The sequence below is a fragment of the Lissotriton helveticus genome, chromosome 3_1 (assembly GCF_964261635.1).
Source record: "Lissotriton helveticus chromosome 3_1, aLisHel1.1, whole genome shotgun sequence".
Classification (NCBI taxonomy): domain Eukaryota; kingdom Metazoa; phylum Chordata; class Amphibia; order Caudata; family Salamandridae; genus Lissotriton; species Lissotriton helveticus.
The window spans coordinates 276208622-276234957 of NC_136061.1; the positions used below are offsets into that span (position 1 = coordinate 276208622).

At 46.3% G+C, this 26336-nt stretch overlaps 1 protein-coding gene across 3 annotated transcripts in view; it reads right to left on the bottom strand.

Moving 5' to 3' along the window:
• Positions 1–26336, bottom strand: part of USP32 (ubiquitin specific peptidase 32) — a 1745589-nt gene that overhangs the window by 1596440 nt on the left and 122813 nt on the right. For all 3 annotated transcript variants that reach the window (XM_078679804.1, XM_078679802.1, XM_078679803.1), the window contains exon 2: positions 2138–2265. In XM_078679804.1, the coding sequence (XP_078535930.1) occupies positions 2138–2265 (128 nt within the window). The remainder of the gene's footprint in view (positions 1–2137; positions 2266–26336) is intronic.

Genomic DNA, 26336 nt, shown 5'->3' on the forward strand with positions numbered 1-26336 from the left:
GGAGCCAAGGAAGAACCTGCCAGCGATACTCCAGATGAAGGCCTCTCGGCTCCTTGGGGTCCAAAGACATGCTAGATAGAGTAAGCAAGGATCTGAAGAGCCGGAAAATGACTGCGCGGGATGCGTTGACCTGTTGTGAAGTGGCAGATGGCCCTGGAAACTCTGGTTGGGCCGGAACAAGCTGTGGGATCGACTCTAAAGTCAGGATACTCTGGGAATGAGACTGATAGCTAATGGTGCCACCCTCCTCCTGCTCAGGCAAACACGAGAGTGGGCAAAGTCCTGCTTCTAATTCTTGTGTTTCTTTTTGGACTTCGCGGATAATTTCAAGCATGACAAAAACCAGCCTCTATAGAGGCTTTCATGACTCCTGGTGTGAGAACAGGACCAAATTTTGGACCATGACTAGCGTGTTCTCAGCAAGGAGTCTTCTTATGTTAGGAGATATAAAGTTTTTGCAATCCCGGATGACCTTCGGGTTCGACACGCAGTCACCGTAGGCCTTGGAGTCGTGACTTAAGCACAGACAACACAGGCACACCTGCCGGGGATCTGTCATAGACATTTGTTTGTGCACTCACTACAGGGCTTAAAATCTTTTGTACATTGAAGAAAATTTGGAAAATAGCAAGGTAAGTGTCTCTCAGAGATAAGAGAGAAGTCCGGATCCACGCCTGGTGTTGCGGAAAGAAAGGAACTGACAGCGCTCTGGAATGCCACCAATATAAGTTCCTCAGATCATTTCCGAGCGAAAAGGCATCAGTAGAGGTACTGCTGAAAAGTTTCAGGATACAGACTGATGCTTGGGGAACATTCAAAAGGTGAAGAATCTGCGGCTAGCAGTGTATCAGAAAGAAAACGGATGGGACTAAACACTTATTGGATATTGAACTAAGAATACCTGTAGAGAGGACATGGGAGGATAAAGTGGAAAGGGTGGGCTCCAGCATTGAGAAGCCCATGGAATCTTATAGCAGTGAAACAGTTCCTTATGCATTGCAGTGCAAACATTCCAATAGCATTAGGGAGAGTGATCAGCACTGGACTGAGCCAAGCCATTTTTGACGGTCTCATACCCATGGCTGAAAGGCTGGTGGGAAAAAACACAAACGTTTGAATGGGGTGGACCCAAAGCCTAATTACTGTAAGTGTATTAGAAATATTAGATGTTTGTCAGCTGTGCTGACAAAAGTCAGACCCAAAAAGTGGAACCCTGAATGGAAGGAGGTTAGGATTACAAGTCAACCAATCAAACGGATGGTTGTGAAGCTATGGATCAAGGGAATGACAAACGCAAGACAAGAATGGAAAGCTATAGAGTGAGCAAGCAAATGGTCACAAAAGTCAATCAATGATAAAATATTCTGGCTGACCCTGATTTGGCGGGGGATTGGATATTATCACAGACAGACAGGCGGACACAGTCACTGCAGCCGAATTGGTTTTAAAAGAGGCATCTCTGTCCTTCTGCATCTATTACGGTGGGAATGCCTATGCTCTGTTGTCAATGCAGGAACGTGCCATACCAGGGCAGCAATTACATATGCATCCTTTTAGCATCAATTGGTGGTCACGTGTCCTTTTTACATCTGTTTTTTAACCAGCAAATACTCTGACAAATCTTGATTTGAACTATTTGTACACTATTAAGCAGTAAAATCCTTTAAAACTTGATCTCTCCAAGGATAACAGCGCGAATGTCGTTACAGTCACTTATGGAAGGTACCAAAACCAACAGCCCCACCAAAAAGCTTATTTCAAAGAACAGCTCTACTTTCTTTATATGGGATACTTTAATACGTAACAATGTCCAACCCTGTAAGTAAGTGTTCCCACCTTCTGTGGAGGGCATAAATAAAACTTATTACAACACAACGTAAAAAAATTTTTTTTAAAACTATCAACAGTTATACAGTCCACACTGAAGGTACTATGGGCCACTGTCTAAAAATGTAAAAATGATTAACTGCACTACACAGTGGCTATGTTTAAGAATACAGGTTGAAAAGGTTTGGGTTTTATTATTGTGGCATTATAAAAATATGAAGGGTTTAAAGTACACAGATGCATATTACCACCAAGAGAGCACAATATCTAAAGGTCTCTAATAAAAATAAATTCATAGCATCGACATTACCTCTGCAACCTTTGGAGGCACGCCATCACCCAGCACTTCTCTGATGAAGCACTGCTGGCTCATGTAAAATGACAGTCCACAGGTTCTTTTAAAGGCATCTCTCAGCCGTTTAAGCTCCACATCGGTAACTGTAAAAAGAAACAAATATTACTAAAGCCAGAGTAAAACGTTTTTTCTACTAATAAAGGTGATACTTTAATACTAACTTTTCCCTGTGTGGCACAAGTAATCACTAAAAGTCATTTAAAGGAGCTAATAAGGATGCTGATCCAAAATGCTTATTTTCTGGCGTGGGTGGTCAGCCTACTGGCTTTGCTAAAGCTTTTTTTATTTTTATAAACCTTTATTACAAAAACATTTAAAAACAAGCATTTACAATGCAATGGTTTCGCCTTTGGAAAAGTTAGAGCTATTGGCATTGTAAATGACAAAATTTGTATTTATGTATTGGTTTTGAAAACCGATAAATAAATGGCATTGTCATTTACACTGCCATTAGCTTAATCTCTCGCAAATGTGAGACCTATTGCACCCTACGGACGAGCTCAGCAGACAGCAATTACTACCACACAAATACACCCAGAGCCACACACACACACCCGACTTTGCCCTGATGCGGGAGGGGAGGCTCGCAATTAAGGGTAGCAAATGTTTCGGTAAAATTAGTACGGGACGAGGCGGCGTCTGGCGGGACAGTGGCGCGCGTCAGATTGGGGCAGAGGTGCCACGGTGCGCAACGCATCATTAATAGCAGCGGAGGGGAGGAAGCCGAGCAGACGGAGGGTAGGTGCGAAGGCTGGGATAGGCGTGCACTCAGGAGGACTTGTGCGCAGGGAGGGGCGCCCGTGAAAGGGTTGGCTGGTTATTTGTAAAGTGTTGGGGGCTCAGGGGAAGTTTGTGGATGCATGGTTGGGGTCGGGAGCACAAGGGTGGCTTGGCAGGACAGTGGGGAGGGATGTTCGTTGGGTTGCGGGGGTGGCCTATGCGGAACTGCTGACACGAGGGTGATGGGTGCAGGGGTGCCGCGCAGACAGCTGCCCTCAACAATAAGGGGAAGAAAATAAAGCACGGCACGGAGGGTTTGAGGCAAGAGGGCCAGGAGTAGGGGTGTGCTCTGCCACGGGGCGGCCAGGGGGCTCAATGACAATAAGGGGGTGGATGGTGATGCGGGCAGGGGGTGGAAGTTTGCAAGGTGGACACAGAGGGAGTGAGGTTTGCTGGAGAGGTTTTGAGAGGTGCACATCCGTCGGCGGGGGGCAGCTCTCGAACTGGTGAGGCGGAGGGTGTCCCGGACTGCGGGAGGGGTCAAGGAAAAGGGGGAGGGGGGGTGTGGGTTGGGATCACGTGGCGGTGGATGAAAGGTGGGGTGGGGGGTCTAGACGAAAAGTGCGGTTTCAAGGAAGAGGGATGGCGATGCAAGAGCTGCGGGCAGGGGTCTTGGTTGCTGTTACGCAGAGAGGTGACGTCATTCCAGTAAGAGGGCGATTTCACCTCTTAAAGATGATCACTGTGTAAGTGCCGATTAAGATAGGGAAGGTGCAGGAACTCCTGGTAAAGAAGAAACTTCACGGGGTAACGGTTTCATGCATAGTTCGGGAGGTCAAGGGACAAAGAGAGGTAACTTGCTCTGTTAGTATTGCGAAGTGAATGAGATGTGCGAGAACATCCCCTCAAGGCCACGGTAAGGATAGAGAAAGGGCGCCAATTAGGTTGCCAGGGAGGAGGCATAATAGGATCGGAATGCAGGGTAAAGGAGGGATGAGAAGGGTTGGGGAAGGGGGCCATCCAGGACAATGAATGTAGAGAGATAAGGATATGGGCGCGGGCAAGGGAGGGACATAGGGAACGGAAGGGAGATATTACACGTAGCAACATCATATCGTTTGGATGGCACTGGTTGGTGAATAGGCACTCAAGGTATACTGCAGGAATTAGGCATAGATCTGGTAATACAGAGCTTGCTGGGCATCAAGGGGCTCCCAGCAGGGCTCCCAGCTAAATTGAGCTATTAATGCATAAAATGTCATTAGGCGCTGTCCCGGTGAAATGTACGTGTGTTTGGGCTGGGTGGGGGGGGGGTGGGGTGGGGTGGGGTGGCAGGGTGCAAAAGAGAAGAAGCGGTGTTAGAAGAAAAGGGCGCCAAGGGGAGTTGGGGGATGGGGCAACAACGCAGGTAGCCACGGAAGACTCAGCGTAGGGGGTTAGTTAAAAAAAAAAAAAAAAAGAGGGTCATCAGAGGAAAGGAATTGGTAAGATGAGGAGATGGGTACATAAGACACCGCACTGGGTCCTGTAATATGTTTCGGGCATAGCGTTATAAGGTCGATGGATAGATAGAGATAATTTGCTCGGTGGTTAAAAGTGCGGAGTAGTATTGGATGCCCGAGAACGCCCCTTCAAGCGCGCCAGAGGCACTAAGTAGGGACCATGGAAGAGGCAGCATCGGGTCGTATAGCAGGGTAAGGGAGGGAGGAACGGGGTTGGGGGCGGTACAGGATATGGAATGTATAGAGATAAGGATCAGAGCGGGCATGGGATGACCAGTTGGTGCAATTCGGAGATAGCCCGGTGCCTTGAGTGCTGTTGGGGGGAGGGGCGGGACAACAGGAGGAGGGGCTGGGACGAGAGCATGGTGAGTCGCCACCAGGGAGCTGCCCCCCCCCTCCCCCCTGTGCTTGCGGAGGTTAATTAACTGGACAACAGACAGAACTGCTGGGCCATAATGTATTTATGTGATGCGACTTTACATAGAGCAAACTTTACCCGAACATGAGGACTAAGCATTACATGCGTTACATAGAGATTGAGGGTTAATAGGCAGCGAGAAAACATTTTTAGGAAATAAGCGGTGGCGGGTAAATTGCTCAGGTTTCACATCGTCACATCAGAAATTAAGGCCAACGGCACTGAGGGATGGGGGATGGGGGTTGGGGGGTGACGGCGGGGAGTTCGTCATATGCCCTCCCCGACATACTACTCCAAAGGCCTCTGTACAGCTCGGAATGTGCCATGCTAATAGGAGGCCTTTGGTGCGTATTCCAGCTTAATTAGACGAAAGTGAGGTAGGTCCTCTGCTACCTACCTCGTCCGCACGCAGGCCATCCCGGCTGGCTCGTGCTGTTTTTTGGTTAGGAAAGGCCTTCTGTGCGGAGAGCACCAGCGAAGTCAACAAGAAGGAAAGGCAGGGAAAAGCCAGTAATGGTACACTAAGTAAGAAGGCCTCTAGTGCCAATACAAAGCACAATAGGTATATCGTCCTGGATTGCGCTGCAGGGATACAAAGGAGAGTTGCTTAGAGGGTGCGGGTTGGATAATTGGGGGGTTGCTTCACCCTGAGAATGGGGGTGCCCAGGTTTCATGGATGGTTTGGGCCGACGTTTGGTGTCATCGCTTTCTGTGGAGGAGGGCGGCATTTGGAGCTGGGATGGCGCTCAAAATTTGGGTCGGGACAGCACTGTGTAGGGGCGGTGGGAGGAGAGGTGGCGGGCGGCAGGGGGCAATACAAGGGGAGGGGGGTTGGGCGCCGGGGACTGCTCGCTCGGTTTTGTGGCCTGCACGGTGGTCTGCCCAGTGGCAAATGACAAAATAAACGGCTGCCAACAAAAAAAAAAAGTAAAGGCCCACCGCCGCAATGACGTTCTACAAAGGGCGGAGAGGGGAAAATAAATAAATAAATAAATCGCCGGAACGCCCACGAATCGCCTCGGACCATGACGGACAGATCTCACTTCCAATGGCTAGCCTCCTGTCGTCACTGGACCCAGCCACAGGGTGCAGTATCTTACATCAGAATTAAAAACATTTCCATCTTTTCCACAGCCGCATGGCCGACCCAAACTTTCCCTACCAAGAGCTGAACGCCCAGTATCCGGGGCGAGCTCCTGTTATCCCCGCCAGAGGGATCGCATAATGCCTTAAAATAGCAGGGAGCACTCACTGCAAACCCCACTAACAACACTTTAAGAGCGATTGCGGCAATTAGCGTCCTGTGTGCATATTTTACAGCCCCGAATGGTGCACCGCGGTCATAAATCACCCAAGAACAGAGAAACCAAGCAACACAGCGGGAGCTCCCATCTGCAGATACTGAAATTCACCAAAGCCCTCTGTAAAACACAAGTGAAAGGGTATAACAATGGTGGTCACTTTCCGTGCACCCCCACACACGCCAAAAGAAGAGACAAGTCGAGAACCTCAATCCACCTCCATTTGCCACAACATTGGTTACGGCTGTGTCGAAACACTGCAGCGCTGTATTCACTGGTCTGTGCCACTGCACCCATATTCAATCCAAGAATGTGCCGGGACAGACACTGAGGAAATGCTGCTCGTGTCCGCTACTAAATTGCCACGGAAAAGACGTTCTAACATTAATTTCCCTGCATCTCTATAGTTCAGAAACACCAACTAGTTAACCAAGTACTGACAGAGCTTGCGAGGCAGCCAGCCCCATCCAGCCATCTGTTACCCAGAAGAAGGCCCAGTGCAATAAAGGGGAACTGACTTGGTTTAGATTCTGGTCGGATTTTAGCAATGTTGATCCTGAATAAGATAATCAGCGGAAAGCCTCAGCTATTACAATCTGTTCCCCGCAAATTGGCCGAGGAGGAGCCACGCGTGGCCATTGGCTTCCTAATATTGTGCAGGCCAGCCTTATTACAGTTAAATATGCAGATCTCACTCAGTTGGCTGCGCATGGCCGATACATTGTGGGTTTAAGTTGTCCCGCAGTGAACCTTCCCAATCGCTGTAACCTGCACCCAACACCCTCCCCCCGCCCCCCCAAAAAAAAGAAATCACACCCACAATGCACAGGCCTTGCGTACAGATTCACCCGGACCCTCCCTCATCTGCACCCAATAAACATTTCAGACACGTTTACTGTGAGTAAATAAACCTGCTCGGAACTGATAATGTAGTGCAGTCAACGTGAAACAGACGTTGTCTCTTTAATAATAAAAAAAAAGTCTAAGGGAGGTAAAAGATTAATGTTTTTTCCACAGTGGCTTCGTCAAGGTACAGTGTTCAGTTCAACCAGTGACAAAGGGGTCCTGGCCACCAGATTGTATATTTACCTTTGCTTAAAACCCCCCAAACACTGCTCTTAATATAAATGGCTTCAAACACTAAACATACGTGGATTTAAATCAATTTCCACAAGGAAAGACTAAACGTTCGGAGACTTCTCATGTACATGCAGATAGAGCAAACTGGAAGGGTGAACTTTCAGTTCTTTGCCACCCGACTGCTGTCACCAGGCGATGTTACACCGCGGTACCACGACCTCTCAAATCCTGCAGACGTGCCATGGCCGGGAGGGGACCTAGCAGAAACGTCCCAGCACGCCATCAGGACAGGGAGGACGGCACGGTACGGCGTCCTCTGTCAGAGGGGTCAGTCCTGAACATATCAATCACACACGATCAATCGGATGAATGGAGCCCGCGTTTTGGGCAGGGTCTGCGGGTAGAGCGCTCATAATTACCGAAGAGTGGGCTGAGAAGCGGAGCGGAGCCGGCTCCTATTCTGCAGCCTGACAATCCTTCCCCTGCCCTTTGGGCCCCAGCTCGGCGCGGGCTGAAGGGAGGCCGAGGCGGCCTCCATTCACTGGGAGCTGTGAGGCTTTGATATGCTAATGCGCCCCCTTCAAACGGCACCCATTCACACTTGCATTAATTCAAACAATTTGAGCGGAATGATGTGAAATGGCACCTCTTTGGAGACGCGCAACAAAAGAGGGGGGAAATCAGAGGGTGTCTGAAGGAAGCAAACAACAGGGCATTTGTTCTGGAAGCTTAGGGCGCTTTACGAAGACATGCTAAGAGAAGGAAGGAAGGGCACACCTGACTAAAGGGCATCGGTGGCACCGACAACCTCGGCAGTGGGAAAAAGAATCCCGCAATACAAGGGGAGGGGGATTGGGCGCCGGAGAGTGCTCGTCGGTTTTGTGGCATGCACGGTGGTCTGCCCAGTGGCAAAATGACAAAATAAACGGCTGCCAAAAAAAAAAAGTAAAAGCCCACCGCCGCAATGACGTTCTACAAGGGGCGGAGAGGGGAAAAAAAAAAATCAAAAAAAAAAAAAAAAAAAATTCGCCGGAACGCCCACGAATCGCCTCGGACCATGACGGACAGATCTCACTTCCAATGGCTAGCCTCCATTTATGGAGCTAGCCAATGGAAGTGAGAGGCGGGACAAAGGCACATACTATTCTCTAAAGATTTCGCTTCCGCGAACGCTGCTACGCAGCGGATCGCCAGGCGAAACCTAAAAATTCTATGGGTGCTTGCACACACTTTAGCACAAACAGTTGCCTGTCTGAATAGTTTCGTAATAAAGTATTACGAAAACATTTGAAGATGGCACCCAACGCATATGAGTGCACAAACTGACATCTTTGAATATTTTTGTAATCAGGTTTTTATTAAACGTTCACCTTTCTGGAATGTGCACGAACGCATGGGTGGTCATCTTGGAATGGGTTGAAAGTTCCGAGGTTCCAAGGTCAAAGATGACTGCCCTTGACTGCTTGTGCACATTCGCAAATGCATGGGCAGTCATCACTAAACGGGATTAAAACACATTAAAAACGTTTACGTGGCTAACAATATGTACACGGGATGCAAAATACTGTAGGTGGTGATGAGGGCATGGTAGCAGTGTCTGGGGAGTTGAGGGACCTTTGCAAAGTTTCAAAAGTTGAAAAAGTAAACAAACAAAAAGATAGAAACACAGAATTTGAAAAATCACACATATGCTGGCCCACAGGTCCCTGGTACTGAAGGGAACTCCATTCTCTGTAGGCGACGACTTACTGCTTCTGCAGAATGCAGTCTCTTACTTAGAAAGGAAACAAGCATTTACAATGCAATAGGTCTCGCAACTGCGAGTTTTGTAGCTATTGGCATTGTAAATGCCAATGCCTTTTGCCATTGGTTTTTACAATACCAAAAGCAATGCCTACTGCTTTGCATAGTGCGGTGTCCGTGAAGACGGCCCCGCGCTCATTAAAGTAAAACAAAAAAAGAGAGAAAAACAAGTATTCTTTGATGCAAAGCTATTTGCTGTAACAATGTTTATATTAGAGAAACTCCTCCATCAACCTGCAAAGTCTATGGGGTTATACAAACGCAAATAAAAAACAATAACATCAGAAAAAATGCCAATTCTATACACGCTGACCGGACCCTGGGACTTAAAATGAGAGTTCTCCTTGAATGTCGGCGGGGAGTGGGGACGTTAGCATGTGTTCACTGCTGTGAGAGAAACACGTAATACTCTTTCACATTTTGCCTTTAAAACCTGCGAGAAAATCATACAGCTGGGGAAACTCCATGTTTTTCACGGAGATGTGCAAATGACCCATTTACATTGCTGTGGGCCAAGATGAAAGGGAGTTCTGCTGACCTGGTTCTCTGGCTCTAGTGCAGCTCTGCAGACCTGGTTCTCGGGCTCTGGAGCAGCTCTGCCGACTTGGTTCTTTGGCTCTAAAGCGGCTCTGCCGACTTGGTTCTTTGGCTCTAAAGCAGCTCTGCCGACTTGGTTCTGTGGCTCTACAATGGCTCTGCTGACCTGGTTCTCTGGCTCTACAGCAGCTCTGCTGATCTGGTTCTCTGGCTCTACAACGGCTCTGCTGGTTCTCTGGCTCTACTGCGGCTCTGCTGACCTGGTTCTCTGGCTCTACAGCAGCTCTGCTGACCTGGGTCACTAGCTCTACAACGGCTCTGCTGACCTGGGTCTCTAGCTCTACAACGGCTCTGCTGGCCTGGGTCTCTGGCTCTACAACGGCTCTGCTGACCTGGTTCTCTGGCTCTAAAACAGCTCTGCTGACCTGGTTATCTGGCTCTACAGTGGCTCTGTTGACCTGGTTCTCTGGTGCTAAAGCAGCTCTGCAGACTAGGTTCTCTGGCTGTAGAGCGGCTCTGATGGCCTGGTTCTCTGGCTCTACAGCAGCTCTGCAGACCTGGCTCTCTGGCTCTAGAGCAGCTCTGCTGACCTGGTTCCTGGCTCTACAACGGCTCTGCTGACCTAGATCTCTGGCTTTACAGCAGCTCTCCTGACCTGGTTCTCTGGCTCTAGAGCAGCTCTGCTCACCAGGTTCTCTGGCGCTAAAGCAGCTCTGCTCACCTGGTTCTCTGGCTCGGAGCAGCTCTGATGACCTGGTTCTTTGGCTCTACAGCGGCTGTTGACCTGGTTCTCTGGCTCTACAGCGGCTCTGCTGACCTTGTTCTCCTGCTCTAAAGCAGCTCTGCTGACCTGGTTCTCTGGCTCTAGAGCGGCTGTGCTGACCTGGTTCTCTGGCTCTACAGCGGCTCTGCTGACCTAGTTCTCTGGCTCCAGAGCAGCTCTGCTGACTTGGTTCTCTGGCTCTAAAGCAGCTCTGCTGACCTGGTTCTCTGGCTCTACAATGGCTCTGCTGACCTGGTTCTCTGGCTCTAGAGCAGATCTGCTGACCTGATTCTATGGCTCTACAATGGCTCTGCTGACCTGGTTCTCTGGCTCTAAAGCAGCTCTGCTGACCTGGTTCTCTGGCTCTACAGCAGCTCTGCTGACCTGGTTCTCTGCCTCTAAAGCAGCTCTACGGACCTGGTTCTCTGGCTCTACAGCACATCTGCTGTCCTGGTTCTCTGGCTCTACAGCAGCTCTGCTGACCTGGTTCTCTGGCTCTAAAGCAGCTCTGCAGACCTGGTTCTCTGGCTCTACAGCGGCTCTGTTGATCTAGTTCACCTGCTCTACAGCAGCTCTGCTGACCTGGTTCTCTGGCTCTACAGCAGCTCTGCTGATCTGGTTCTCTGGCTCTAAAGCAGCTCTGCTGACCTGGTTCTCTGGCTCTAGAGCGGCTCTGCTGACCTGGTTCTCTGGCTCTGGGGTGGTCTTTCAGAGGGTAGTTCACTAGAATGTTTTAGGGGGTTAATTCAATGTAAATACGTTTATACCAAAATGGCTGATAGAAACGCAGGTGTGCAAGCAGAATTTTGATGGAAAGCATCTACAATATACTAATAAAAAAGCTTTTGGAAAAAAAAAAAAAATGAAGGTCGGAACTTTATGGCAGGAAGGTATACATGAAATTTAAAAGTCAGATAGGTGGTGTGTGGCAATAATTTAATTTGGTTTCGATTTACGGACCTCCTAGCAAACATTCAATGTCTCGTAAAGATGTGTGAGAAAGCAAAAACTGCCCTGGCAGGAGTTCTGAGCAAAATGCTTAACTTCCTTTTCTCAGCTTACTGCATCTTGAAATATAACAATCCTGTAGATTGATGATAACATTACGCAAATTCGAATCTGGTTTGGGCTCTGTATAGTGTGGGGGGCTCAAGCGAGGAGAGGCTGCCGGTGCAAAACGCAGTCTGCCGGGATCCCCCCTGTCCTCCCAGTGCGCCGCTGTGCTCAGTGCCTGCTTCACAGCTGTCCTGACGACTTTTCTTATCTGCTTGTTAAATAAACAAGCAGATAAGAAAAGACTTCACGGCAGCCGCAAAGCAGGCGATGGTGTCTGGAGGGGCCGTCCAAAAAACGGACAGGGTAGCAACCAAAAACACTCTTTTCCAATGGGAAACCAGCATTTACAATAAACGCTGACGCTACCCAATGGAAAAGAGGGGCGGGACTTAGAGTCCCCTTTAGAATTTTTTTTCTAACAATTTCTCGCGAGGAGCGCTTTGCGTTCAAACGCCCACGAGACCTAAAAAACTACTGAAATGAGCTGGCCCATTCTGTACGCTGTAGTGGGCGGAAGCAAAATGTGAAGGACACAAAAAAAAAGTTAATGGATCAAGAGAGCTGGCTCAATGTCTTTATAAGTATGTAACGTATATATATATGCCTGGAATACTATTTTGTGAGAGCAAATAAATCTTCCCACTGAAAACTTACCTGCTGCTGGGGGTCCTTCTTTCTGTTTGGTGTGGAATCACCGAAGAAACAGAATATATATATATATATATATATATAATTTTTTTAATCAAAATGTCTTGGCTCATGCCAGACCAAAAAAGACGAGATTTCGGTCTAATTATAGAGACCAATACATCCACCCCGTCTTCAAATCTAATCTGTTGCTATCAGATGTTGTAAGATGTAGATCATTAGCACCAAATAAAAACCTAAGTGACTCTTGAATATTGGCCCATAAAATATAAAGATTGCTAAAAGATCAGAAGCACCAAGTCCATGAAGGCAAGATTGTGGCATATGTCTATAAGAAATATCACTGCATGCAAAACTAGCAAGCCACCTTGACTCAATTTGGCAACATGCTAACCGTGTGTGCAGTTAGGATAGTTAACAAACAGAATGTAAAAATTAACAAGCATTTACAATGCAATGGTCTCGGCATTATTAAAGGTAGAGCTATTGGCATTGCTTATGCAATTTTTTTTAATCATAAATAAATAGCATTGTCATTTACATTGCCAATAGCTCAATCATTAAATAAATGGCATTGTCATTTACATTGCCAATAGCTCAATCGTTAAATAAATGGCATTGTCATTTACAATGTCAATAGATTAATGGCTTGCATATGCATGACCTATTGCATTTACACCCACACAGAGCCATATACACACACATACAGAGCCACCCACACAGAGCCATACACAACCACATACAGAGCCACGCACAGAGTCATTCATATAGAGCCACTCACACACAAAGAGCCACCTACACAGAGCCACCCACACATAGAGCCTCCTACAAAAAAAGCTATCTACACAGGAGGAAAAAGTAAGATGGGCAGAAAGAAAGACAAGAATGGAAGGGGAAAGGAAGAGTGAAAGAAGGAAGGAAACTTCGAAACAAAGAGGGAAGAAATGGTGAAGGGTGGAAGGATGGATGGACTTTAGAATGAACCAATTGGAGTGATGGATGGAGCAATGGAACGATGAATAGCAGAGTGAATTGAGGATTGGTGGAAGGATAGGTGATGGGCTAGTGACTTGATCAATGGCTAAAAAGATAAATGGCTGCATGCATATACTGACGAGTGGATGGACAATGAAGGAAGCATGCAAATGTGGATGAATAAAGGGTGAACGTGAGAACCGATGGATGGGTGTGTGGATGGATACATGAAAGGAAGGACGACGAAAGGGTATAGGAAACTGTTCTAGGGAGTATGGGTTGTGTCCCTTGATGTTATTTAAGATATGGTTCAAGGTGGGAGCTATTTGCCTGTTATTCCTTCTCAGCTGTTTCAAAGCCTATGAAATGCTGCAATTCAAGGAGCGCTGTCCTGCATTCCCGAATTTTCATCTGTTGACAAAGTTTGATTTGTTTCCCCTGAATGTTTTGTCAATCTTTGTATTGCTAAATTAAAATCAACTACAATTATGTGCACAGATTAGCAAATCTATAAATATGTACTTTAATAAAGCAATCTAGAAGAGTGGCTCCTACTAACAAAGAGAGAGGAATAAAATAAGATACAAGAGCGCATAAACATTAATGACACCATCTACAATGTGGTTTCCACTGGAATACAATCTGTCAAATGCAAGCGATTCTGAGAGGGGTAAGAATGCGGAGATTATTAAGCTGTAAAGTCAGTCCTGGCTGTGGAGCACGCTACCTTCTTTTTCAAGTGGGGCAGGAACACGAAGAAGCAGAGCAGGGTCCCCGCGATGACTCCGAGCACCACTCCCACGACCACGGCGGCCGCCATCAACCCGAGAGCCACCTGCAGCTACTCCACGGACACCCGCAGCACCACATCGCTCAAGACACTCCTCCAGACACCCCCCTATCTGGTCTATTAATCAACTGCCGTTCAGCAGTCAAACATGCCGCTGATATTGCTGAACGCGTCCTGGCCAAAAACCTAGACCTAGCCATACTAACTGAATCTTGGCTAAACAAATACTCTTCCCCCTGTCTGGACCTATTAATCCCGCCTAATTACTACATTGCCAGACTGGACAGACACTCCAACAAGAAAGGAGGAGGCATTGCCTGTATCTACCGATCCTCCCTGCTTGTCACAGAACTAACAACAATCTCCACTGACTCCTGCGAATACCTTGCACTCTCCATCAGCAGCAACTCATTACACCTTTGTAACCTGCACATTTTCTTCCACCCCGCAGGCTCCAACGACTCTTTCACTGATCACCGCTTGGAAATCATGACAACAAAGATTTCCTCCAATTCCACAGAGATTTTCCTGGGTGATTTCAACCTGCACTGGAACGACACTAAAGATCCCCACGTCAATGCCATCAAAGCCCTTTTAAGTGACCTAGCCCTGACTCAAGCCTGCTCACGGCCAACCCACTCAAAAGGGGCCATCCTTGACTGGATCATCTCTAAGGACTCCGCAGTCAAGCTCATCTCCATAGACCCTTGTGACTGGTCTGACCATCACTCCATCTCTCTCATTTTACCAGGGGCCCGCAAGACAAAGTCGTCGCAACCGGTGATTCCCAAACGCTGGACCAGAGATACTAAGAATCTTGACCTGATGAAACTTGAGTCCCGTTGCAAATCCGACCACCCCCCACCCCCCCTTCGCACATAACCATGGTCAGTGACCTCAATGAGCATTACTCGTCATCCATCTCAAACATTCTGAACAACCTTGCCCCCCTTAAACTAAAAAGAACTCAAATCAAAGACAGAAACCCGTGCACTGGCTCCCTCAATATGGAGAGGAGATCCCTACGGCAATCTGAAAGAATCTGGAGACAACACCCCTCTGCAACGCATCTAAAACTCCTCCGCCAGGCGAGAAATGCCTACATAAGCACATCCTCAATTGCAAAAAAGAATATTCCAGATCAGAACTGGGGAACGCCAATAATAGACCCCAAAAACTCTTCGAACTGGTCAAACTCAAATGTAATAAACTGGCAAAAACACCGAAAGAATCCCCCAAATCGCTTATTTCGTCAGATGAATTCTCCTCTTTCTTTGCTGAAAAAATATCGGCACTAGGAATTGAACTCAGTACCACCACCTACTCCCAACCTCTTCCCGTCCTGCCCCATTGTTCCGTACCAACCGTCCTAGCCCCACCAAAGAACAAAGCCCACTGGACTGAATTCGAATTCTATACCGAAGATACTATCTCAAAAATCCTCTCTACATTAAAGCCTAATAACCGCTTCAACGACCAGCTACCCCCCAACTGCCTCGCTGCTGTCTCCCAATCCATCGTCCCTTGCTGGACTACATTTATAAATGCCTCTCTTCAACAAGGCCTGATCCCGGACCCCTTGAAAGCCGGCCAAGTCCTCCTCATCTTGAAAAAGCCCACTCTGAACCCAGCCTCCCCAGACAATTTTAGACCTATCTCCAATATCCCGCTTTTAGCCAAAGTTTTGGAGAAGTGTGTACAACAACAACTAAGCCAGCACATCAACAACTGCCACCTACTTGACGACTTTCAATCTGGCTTCAGACCAGGGCACAGCACTGAAACTGCTATGCTGCACATCGTGGATGATGCCCTCCAAGCCCTAGACCAAGGCAAAATTTGCCTTCTAATCCTGCTTGACCTCTGCCTTCGATACGGTCAACCATGAAAAACTACTTGAACGCCTCAAAGTCAGGATGGGTTTGGATGGCGTGGTACTGGAATGGTTCAGGTCCTTCCTCAATAAACGTTCTCAGAGATTTCTCATTAACGGTAACCTATCAGTTCCCACCGCGGTCACTGTTGGAGTACCCCAAGTCTCAACCCAGTCCCCCACCCTCTTTAATCTTTACCTAGAGCCACTCACTGAAGTTCTCCGTACTGCCAACATCTCCTACCATATGTATGCGGACGATACCCAAATTGACATCAATATCTCTTCGCTCAAGGAGATCCTCCGCCTGAACGAGACCCTGGAAATTACCGTTAAATGGCTAGCCAACAACCAACTCAAACTTAATGCAAAGAAAAGAGAATTTCTCCTAATCTCCCCTTCAAAAACCAACCCAGAGATTCAAAATTGGATCAAGACCATCACAGTCCTGAACTGCCCACCAACCATTGTGGAATCTGCCAAATCCCTGGGCATAATCCTCGACTGCAACCTAAACATGCGAAACCACATTGAGTCAATGGCTAAAGCAGCCAGATTCCACTTGAGCTACCTCTGGAAGCTGAAACCTTTCACCGAGGCTCCTGACCTAAAAATGGCAGTTCGAGCACTAGTCATCTCCAGACTTGAATATGGCTGTTCCACCCTCACTGGACTGCCCAAGATATCCCTAGCGCCTTTAAAAGCCTGCCTCAACGCTACCGCCAGGCTACTTACAGGCACTAGGAAGTTCGACCACATCTCGCCACACATGAAAGCACTGAACTGGCTCCCTCTAGAAGCCAGAATTCAGCTGAAACTTGCATGCATTACTCACAAGGCCCTATACACAAACTCCCCCGCCTATCTGGCACAGAAACTAGTGCCATCTGGAGGAAGCAGGAACTCACGGTCCGCTAGAAACCTCCTACTCCAACCTGCCTCCTTTCAGAAAAATAAAACCTACAACAGGGCGTTCACCGGAGCAGCACCAAGAATTTGGAATCCTCTCCCACCATCCATCAGAAGCATCCCTTCTCTAGCACGTTTCAAAAACGGGGCCAAAACCTCTCTCATGGGTCAATTCCTCGTCTAAGACATACTCGCAACCACTGCATTGCCTGACTAATCCAAGACTACCACTTTCCCAGATCACCAACTCCTTACACCGAGAACTTATGGGTCCTACGCGAGTACAAACTTTCTTCGTGATTGTAACTTTACTTGTTGATCTTGTATATTTCTGCACTAAACTTTTCTTATTTGTAGCACTGTATATCATGTAAAGCGCTCTGATACCCTCACAGGTAAAGTTCGCGCTCTATAAAACATAATAAATAAATAAATAAAATCCCCAATGTCAGTTCGAAAATCAACCTGCCACGCCAATCTCGGTTTGGCATACTCCGCTGTCCTCTCAGAGAGGGCAATGCGGTATAAGTTGGTGATTAGCTTGATAGGAGCCTTGGCATTGATAATGTAGTCAAAGGCAGTCACAATCGCAGGTTCTTCCATATCGTCCCCTAGCAATTCTTTAAGAGCCAGCCTCACTCTATGGAACTGGAAGCGCGTTAACAATGAGTGCGGGTTGTCGTCTGTCTCGATCTCACTCCAGCTGCGAGCGCGTCCCCCAGAGAAAAGGTACCCCATAGTATGCATTTGTAGCCTCTGTAGGGCGTCAACTGCCCCTTTACCCCTACAAGGTGGCAGCCAAATGCACCAACCCACAGGGGCGTTAGGGGCATAAAGGAGACTGCACGCCTGGATATCCATCATGCAATGCCATGCATGTGTGACCACATTTAAGGAATCTAGGAGACCCATTCTGCGATCCCGCCGCTTGGACAATAGCGCCGGTAAGGGCGTCAGGTCCGCTACAATTGACTGGATACGAACATGTGGGACATTCACTGGACCATGAATCCAGTGGTAAGCATGTGCACACTGCGCTGTGCGATAGTAGAGCTCCAAATCAGGGGCGCCCAATCCCCCTAACTCATACGGGCGAACTAGTATTTTCCAAGCTACTCGTGGCTGTTTCCCAGCCCATGCCAGGCAAACATCAAAAGGCATGTTTATAAGCGATGCTTGGACAGCCCCAGAAAAGGCAGATCTCAGCCAGGCATGGTGCCTTAAGTCCCGCAACAAAGAAACAGCTCTGCCCATAAAATCAGTTGTGTCCCACCAACATCGAATCGTGAACTTCGTTGCATCTTTCCCGTCAGACATTGCTTAGGAAAGTATGGCTTGGGCCCCCCTCCGGGACCATCGGCAGCACCTGTGCAACCAAATCCCACAGGACATGAGAGTAATGGCCCAAAAGGAACGCAGTGTTCATGGACCACAGTGCCAGGCCAATGGAAAAAAACCTTTTCTTTTCTAAGGTGTTCAGCCCCATGGATTCCCTATGCAGTGGTAATCAGCCAGGATTTACAGAGAAGGTGTTGGTTTGGACCACCAAGCTCTCAGGTGGGGGGGGGGGGGGGGGAGGAGGAGGGAGATAAGGTGTTGCTTGAGGAAGTTGTAGACCCCTGGGGCTGGATGATGGCGGCGGGCAATCGTCTTGTTTAGAGGAGACCCTGTGCAGGGTTTCGACCAAGTCCCCAGCAGGATGTCCATGAGGGCTAAATTAAATGGGAGTAGTGGGGGTCACTTCTGGCTGAAGCACCTCCGTCAAGTTGTTAGTCTTAACTGCCCTGAGGGTAGACTAATGTCCAGGACCTCGGTTGCCCTTCTCACCACCAAAGCAAAATAAGCACACTCCTCCGTAGTCACAGTGGGGGGAAAAAGTACAAAACAAAAAGGTCAGTCTGGGTGTAACTCTCTCCGGAGCTAAGCTGAATGGCGCGGAAAGGGAACAACTGAGGTCAGCGCATTGGTGTGTCGCCTAAATGGGCACCGCGCACGTCACTTCCGGCGCCATCTACTGGTATGCAGGGATACTGCTCATGAAACATTTCCAAATCCAGTCTGATGCCTATGGACAATTCAGACAGGGTTCTCCAAAGTGGGTTCTGGAGGTCTGGATCCATTCAAGATTTTTAGAATATCTCGATTTAGATAAATGTAGTGATCTTAAAAATCTGGCATGGATCCAGCAATCAAGGACCGACTTTAGAGAGCCCTGTTCTGAGGTAAGTAAATCTGCGGCTAGTAATAGTAAAGTGCTTTCAGATGCCATGTTGTGACATGCTAGGCACAGCTGGGAAGGATGGGAATCGTAGTCCTTTCCCAACCTGTTTGATCAACATGGCCTCACAGTAACGCACGCAGTCCTGTTGTGACATGCTCAGCACCCCAAGGAGTCCAGGATATGAAGTAATTTCCCAATCTATCTGATTAATCGCTTATTTGCGATCAACACAGCATCTTGGTAACGCACAAAGCCGTGTTATGACTCGCTCAGCACCCTTGAACAAAAGTCAGAATTATAGTATTTTCTCAATCTATTCCATTAATTAATTTTATGATTAATTTGGCCCCAAGGTAACGAGATGTAATAGGATGCTTGTAGGACAACGAGGAGTTAAGGTCCTTGTTGAGTCTGCACAAATGAAAAAACTGTTAATTATGGGAAGCCCTATCGTCAAGAAAGCATAGTGTATGTTGTATGATTATTTCCTTGTATTTGTCTACGTTTAGATCCCTACTTTTGTTGTAAACAAACACCTTTATTTTTTTTCCAACAAAACATGTAACAATCAGCCATTATATTACACCATGGATAAAACAAACCGAAATATACTAGCAGAATCTGGGTATATTGCTAAAATCCGGACAGTACATGTGCAATCATAACTAGTGCAATATATATATATATATACAAAACACATAACATATGAGGGAGTTGTCCCGCAACTACAAGTTTAGTCGCGTTTGCCGATACACGGCGAAATGTCTTGTAAATTTAAGCACTGTAAGAAATTGTGTTTAAACTGTACATCTGAATGTAGGCATTGAAGCCGATTTAGACACTCCAAGATGGCGCTACTTTACTGTGGCCGTGAATAGTCCATCTTCTATGTTTGTGACCAATTCTGGTATTTAAAAAAATAGAGCTGCGTTCCTCACTGTTGAACCACTGACGAAGGGACGCTGTCCCGAAATGCGTTTGCTTGATTAAAAACTTCTTGCTGAATTACTTGAGCCCGGGAGTGCTGTGTCTTTGTTCCCGGCCCGGCTGGGTATGGGTAAAGAGGACTGGAGCTATAATTTTAAAACGCGACACACCGCCGCGTTTCACGGCACCCGACACCAAGAGTGACCCACGATATCGGTGTACCTGGAGCTTCAAAATATATATATATATAATATAATATATATAATATTAAAGTGCAATATTCCCCAAAATGTTTTGGGAACTACGAGTAATATCAATTTAAAGTGCGTAATAGTCAAGTTATCATGGATGGTGTAAAAAGCATTCACTTAAAGTGCAGCATTCACCAAAGTGTGAGACTATAAAAAGCTCAAAGCTGATACAAACACAACAAGATCTTCACAACAGTCGTCATAGTCAAAGCATATACGATAAAATTAAAATTGCAATTGCAGATAGTTCAATAACGCCAATAAAATGAAAAAGACATTGTGCAAACAGATATCGAAGCATATTCTCACTTTCCTAAACAGCATTATCCCCCCACCCCACTTCTTCCAGTAAGAAAAAACACACCACAGCTGCTCAAATTTACCAATTTGGTTATTCCAAATGGGGTATCTTATTCATTTTAGTTTGCAATGCTAAAAGATGGACATCTTGGAGTCTTTCAAAATTATGAATTAAGTGATCTGGCTAATGAGACAGCTAAAAAAGAAACGTTTTCTCAGATCTCACATAGGCCTCCTTATTTGCCAATACCACATAAAGGACAACTAGTAAACCAGGTTACACCCTTTCAGCTAGTTGTTGAGGTATAAACATAAATATCTGTTGCCAAAACCGATGCAGGTCTGGGCTGGGCAGGGCAGGTGAAAAATAATGCGTCCAGTCTCCCTGTACCAAAGTAGTGCATCTAAATCATGCATTTAAAACATTGTGAAAATGTAGGGGTGCAGTAATGAGCACATCTAGCAAAAGAGCTCATTCTTTTCAAATTAGCTGCTCGTAATAGTTTATAGCCAAAGACAGAAATGTCCACCCATTGGTTCGGGTAGATAGCAGACCCCGTAACTGATGCTACATTCTGAACGAACACTCTGCTGCATTTTCAGTTGCAGTACTCTACACCAGCTCCCAACTCCTACTGTGTTATATTTATAGAGAAGTTTCAAAATATTTGTCGGAAATGGATCTATGTCTAAATTAATATTCAGCAAAAAACTATACATTTGTACAAAGCGAAAAATAAGACAGAAGCATTTTCCCGATCCTGATGAGCTAGCTGCTGCCCAGCCTTTCATCTGCCATTTATATTAAAATCAAATAGCATATCAAACCCCAATCTAGTCCAAAGTGCAATTGTGGATTCCGAAATCCTTAACCACAGACTATTAAAATCCCGTGTAGAAAGAAAACCATGGCAATCAAATCTATTGTTTTACCCCTAATTCGTTTTTGCGCAAAATTATTGCTTTCAAAGTTTTGTATCTAGTTTTCTTTGGGCGTTCCCACGAGTTAAAAAAAATGAGAACTGCAATCCTAATTCTTGCACCATTTTTCTTAAAACAGAGAGTATCAGGTGCGAGCGGGTTGCATATAAAATGTGCATGGTAATCTACGAAAGGCTGTCTGATGATAGTGGGAGAAATCCAGCCCTTCCTGCTCCTTGCCTAATTGGACGAACATCAAATTAATGCATGGATGCAGTAGTTTCCATATAAATTTCCTAATTAATCCTTAAAATAATTGCTATTAAGTCTTATAGGAGTATTGAAAACAAAAATAAAAAGAGGTTGAATCGACATTTCAAATGTCTTGTTCATATAACCCCTTTCACTAAATCTTTTTAGAATGTGGCCTTTTGCTTTCTCCAGTTCCTCACTAGCGTTACAGACTTATTTGGCCAATTTAGAGGCAAGTGGCTTACATAATTTACGGGCTTTAATAATCCTGGCAAATGTAAAGCTTGCAGAAATGGATATGAAGTCCAGGAATATACTATATCCACCAGAAAGAAAAGGATGCTTGATAACTTTTTGACTAGCTCAGAAGATATCGGTCTACCTATTAACGTGTCCATGTGGCAAACAGTATGTCAGAAGTACAGTTTTACCTGTATTAAAAAAAAGAACAAAAAACATTTTGGAACACATAAGAGCCACTAAAACATGTAGATAGAGAGTCCTGAGAAATATATATGGTGGAAACAGAATGAAGTCTTCGAGAGCTGAAATTGCGATATATTATCAACCTGCAGACAAAACATCGTCTGGGCCTCAACAGGGAAGAGAAACAGGAAATACATGTGGAATAAGTGCCTGGATAGTGTAATAGTTTATTTATGAATTTCCCCTCCTCCCCCCCACCTTAAGTGATTATTTTGTTGCTTGCTTGTAACAGATCATGCACCATTTGTGAACCGCACTTAACTAGCACAGTCATTCCAAGCAATATACTTGGTTTGATTAGTTGGGAATTAGATTGTCCTCTGATTAAATATAATGGGTGGTCTCCTAAAGTCAATCCTTTTTAACATTTGCCGAAACGCAAACACGGGCATAATTCAATTCAGATTTGTATGTACCGATGCATTCCTGAGTTAATAATAATTTCCCAGGGTGAGCAGAAAGGACCGCTAAAAACAGGCCACAGTGGCAGAATAATACCTGGCACCTGGCTTGGGTCTCCCTTCCATTTGGGCACTGTGCCACTGCTGTTCATTGCAGAGCCTGTGTGCAGTATGATACTACCATGCTGACTGGGCAAGTGCACCCGCTTGCCAGTCCCTAAACCTTCCCTTTTCTTCATATCAGACTGACTCAGGGAACATGGTAGAAATTCGAGTTTAGTATGCCTGAATGATAAAATACATCTTTTAGTGAAGTTGGTTTTAACATTCTGTGTTTGAAAATACCACTTTTAGAAAGTATGTATTTTCTTGTCTAACTATCCAAGCCGGATGTATGACGTTACAACGCATGCTTTAACCACCCATGCTGTTACAACGCAGTTTTTACAACGCATACCATTACAACGCATAGCGCTTTGGGGTGCTGGATAGTGAATAGTTTAATTTACTATTCCAACTCCAGTCCCCGTGGACACTAGGGAAGGTGTTGGATAGTAATTTAAATCTATTCCCTATCCTAGAGCGCCCCCCAGCGCAATGCGTTGTAATGGTTTTCGTTGTAAAACCTGCATTGTAATAGCACTGCGTGGTAAAAGTAGCGTTGTAAAGGATGTTTCCCATCCAAGCCTGCCTCTGCTAGGTTGTCTATTTCTTGTCTGGTGTTTGAGTGACAGGGCTGTGCCTTCCCTCCACACTGCTGGCTCCACCTCCTGTGGGGCGTCTGATGGTTCTGCCCTGCACTGTGAAAGGAAGGAAGGAAGGAAGGAGTCTTGTCAACAGAGTGCTCCAGAACCGGTGTGGACTAGGCAAAGGCCCCTCTGCCCTCAGAGGGCAAAGGATTTTGGGGTATAAGTATTGGGACGCTGATCCCAAGAAATTAGATCACTTTTGACAACAAGAAGAAGAAACCTTTGCTGAGGAGTGGAACCAGAGAGACTGAGGAGAGACTATCCCTAAGCTGAAGTTCTGCTTGGGGGATTGGCCTGCAGTGGTTGCCTGACTGCCAAAGAAAGTAGAGAGGAACCTTGTGAACTTTTCATCAACTTGTAAGGATCTCCAAGGGCTTGAGAAAAGAGCTCGCCTCCTGCTGAAGTCTCAGGGACAACAGACTTCACCCACCAGCTCCCCAAGAGTTCTTTGGAAGTGCCTGCAGTTGTGCTGGACTTTTTGAGGAACTGCGTGTCGCAAGGAGCTGTAAGCGCAAATCACGAGCAAGAAGCGTGACGCCGAACTGCCGCATCACAACTTGAGAGCACCTCGCACCGCCGGAGAAGAGGATCGACGTCGCAGCAGACGCCGCCGCATCATCGGGAAGCGTGTCGCAGGGCCTGTCGCGGCTCGCATCGTTGTCGAAGCACCGCGCATCGCCGGAGAAGAGGATTGACGTCACAGCAGACGCCGCTGCATCACCAGGAAGCGTGTTGCAGGGCCTGTCACAGCACTCATCATTGCACAAGCACCGCGCATCGCCGGAGAAGAGGATCGATGTTGCAGCAGAAGCCGCCGCATCACCAGGAAGCGTGTCGCAGTGCCTGTCACGAAGAAGACGACATCTTTATTTCTTTGCACCGAAACTTCATTGCATCACGGCATTGCGCGCCGCATCGCCACGGAAGCGCGGTAAGAAACCGACGCATCACCGTCCCCTAGGCAGCAGCAGTAGGGAACCGACGCATCACCTTTCCTGCAACATTTTCGTTATGTTGAGCTCGGCATTCTAAAGTATATTGGCTCAGTATCCTATTTTACGATCTAAAGATAACTAAGCTAATTTTCTATTTTAAGTAGAGTATTGTGGATTTTTGTCATTTGTGGTCTTGTGATAAGTCTATATAAAAGATACTTATTTTTAATATACAAACTTGTGTGATGTCCATCTGTAGTGTTGTCACTTGGTTACTGTATGTGTTCACAAATGCTTTACACACTGCCTCTGAGATAAGCCTGTCTGCTCGTGCCAAGCTACCAAGGGGGTGAGCAGGGGTTATTTTAGGAGTGTATCCCCTTACCCTGACTAGACGCAAGGGTCCCTATTTGTCACAGGTACCTACCTATGCCAACTAGAGACCCCCAAATCTAACAGTATGAAAGCAAGGTACAATAAAAAGCATAATGGGACATGGATTTAATATAGTATAATGTGAGAAGCTGGTCTGGTATATGATGTCAACTTATGGTGATTTAAGAGGTCTTAGACAACCTTAGAAAGCCCTCTAAGTGGTAGCTGTGGAGAGCAGCCTTCAGGCTTAGTCCAGAAGGAGTGTTATGCAGCTTATTATACCACAATGCAATCTAATAGTATAGATTAAGTGAAAAGAAGCAAACCGAGTATTTATAAAAATATGTATTTTATGAAAAACTGTGGACTCTTTTGGATAAAGGGGCAGGTGCGGATCTGTTGTGGCTCAGTCACTGACACAGCTACACAGACACATTCACTCACAACCCCCTGACAGACCCACTCAGACACTGATAATTCCACTCACATACCCACTCACAGACCCTCTTATGCGCACTCACTCACTTTGTTACTCATGCACCCACTCACAGACGCGCTTGCTCACACACACTCAGAAATCCACTGAGGCACTCCGGCACCCACTCACAGAACCACTCAGACACTCTCTCAGTCACACACAAACCCTCTCAGACACATTCAGACACTCCTGCACTCACTTACAGAATGACTCATACACTCATGAGTCACTCGCAAACCCACTCACTCTTACAACCACTCACAGACCCACAAGGACGCACACACCCGCTCACACACCCAGTGAGACACTAATGCATCCACTCAGACAACCGTCCTCTTCCCCGCTTGCAGCGTACCTGGAGGCGCTGATTGAGGTAACAGCGTCCTCTCCATACGTTATGGCTTGTCCTTGACAACAGGTTCAGTGCTTCGTGGGGACGGCCGGTGATCCAGGTGAGTTACCATTGACACCTTGAATGCTTAAGGAAGGGAGATATATATATATATATATATATATATATATATATATATATATATATATATATATATATACACACCATCCGTACCCTAAATTCCTTTATGTCTTTGTAGATCAGAATTAGTGGTGAATCTTTTATACTGATATCTAAAACAGAGGACCTGAAATTATGGGAGACTACCAGCATGGCAGCAGCTGGTTGATAACCTGACAGCAGCAGACCTTTTCTTCACAATAGCTGGGACCCATGGTTGTTGGGGAGAGTGTCCAGGTGGCGAGACGCTCAGTTTTTTCACTACATACACCAAGAGAGAAGAGAGAACTAACAGTGAAGGACAGGAGACCTGACCCGTTTCTTCCCATCTGTGCTCGTGAGCTAACTTGTGTAAACCAAAGAAGCTGTGCATGAAAGGCAGACTACCATATTTGTGGTATACGCCTATTCCAGCAAAGTGAGACTCGTTAATTAGAGGGACAAAATCACTATTATTCATGCAGAACTGTTGTCCATTGAATAGTTTTATACAGTACTGTGGCATCTTTATGAGTGCATACTTATTTTTTCACAGCCTTTTAAATATTGTACATGCATTTTACTTGTGCAGTCTACTTAGCGCTTGATATAACATTTCAAAAAGAAAAGAAAATGTACAAAATAGAAACAAAAAAATAGCTCATTCATATCCAAAACCAAGCATATACTAAAGATATTATATTAAAAAAGGCGATGCTTACTCCAGCCTGAAAGGGTCCGGTGTCTAAACGCCAGCTACAAGTTTCGCATCCGTTTTTATTTTAGAGTTATCTTACAGTCCTCTCAAGTTACAAGTGGGCATTTATTCATCAAGGGAAAATGGGCTCGCAAAGGGCCAGATTCTGAGAATCTGGCCCTTTGCGAGCGCAATTTTTGCATTTGGGATTCATCATCCCAAATGTAAAAATCGCAAAATGCGAAATCGCTATATTGCGAGGAATTGCATTTAAGGAATCTCTATTTGAGATTCCT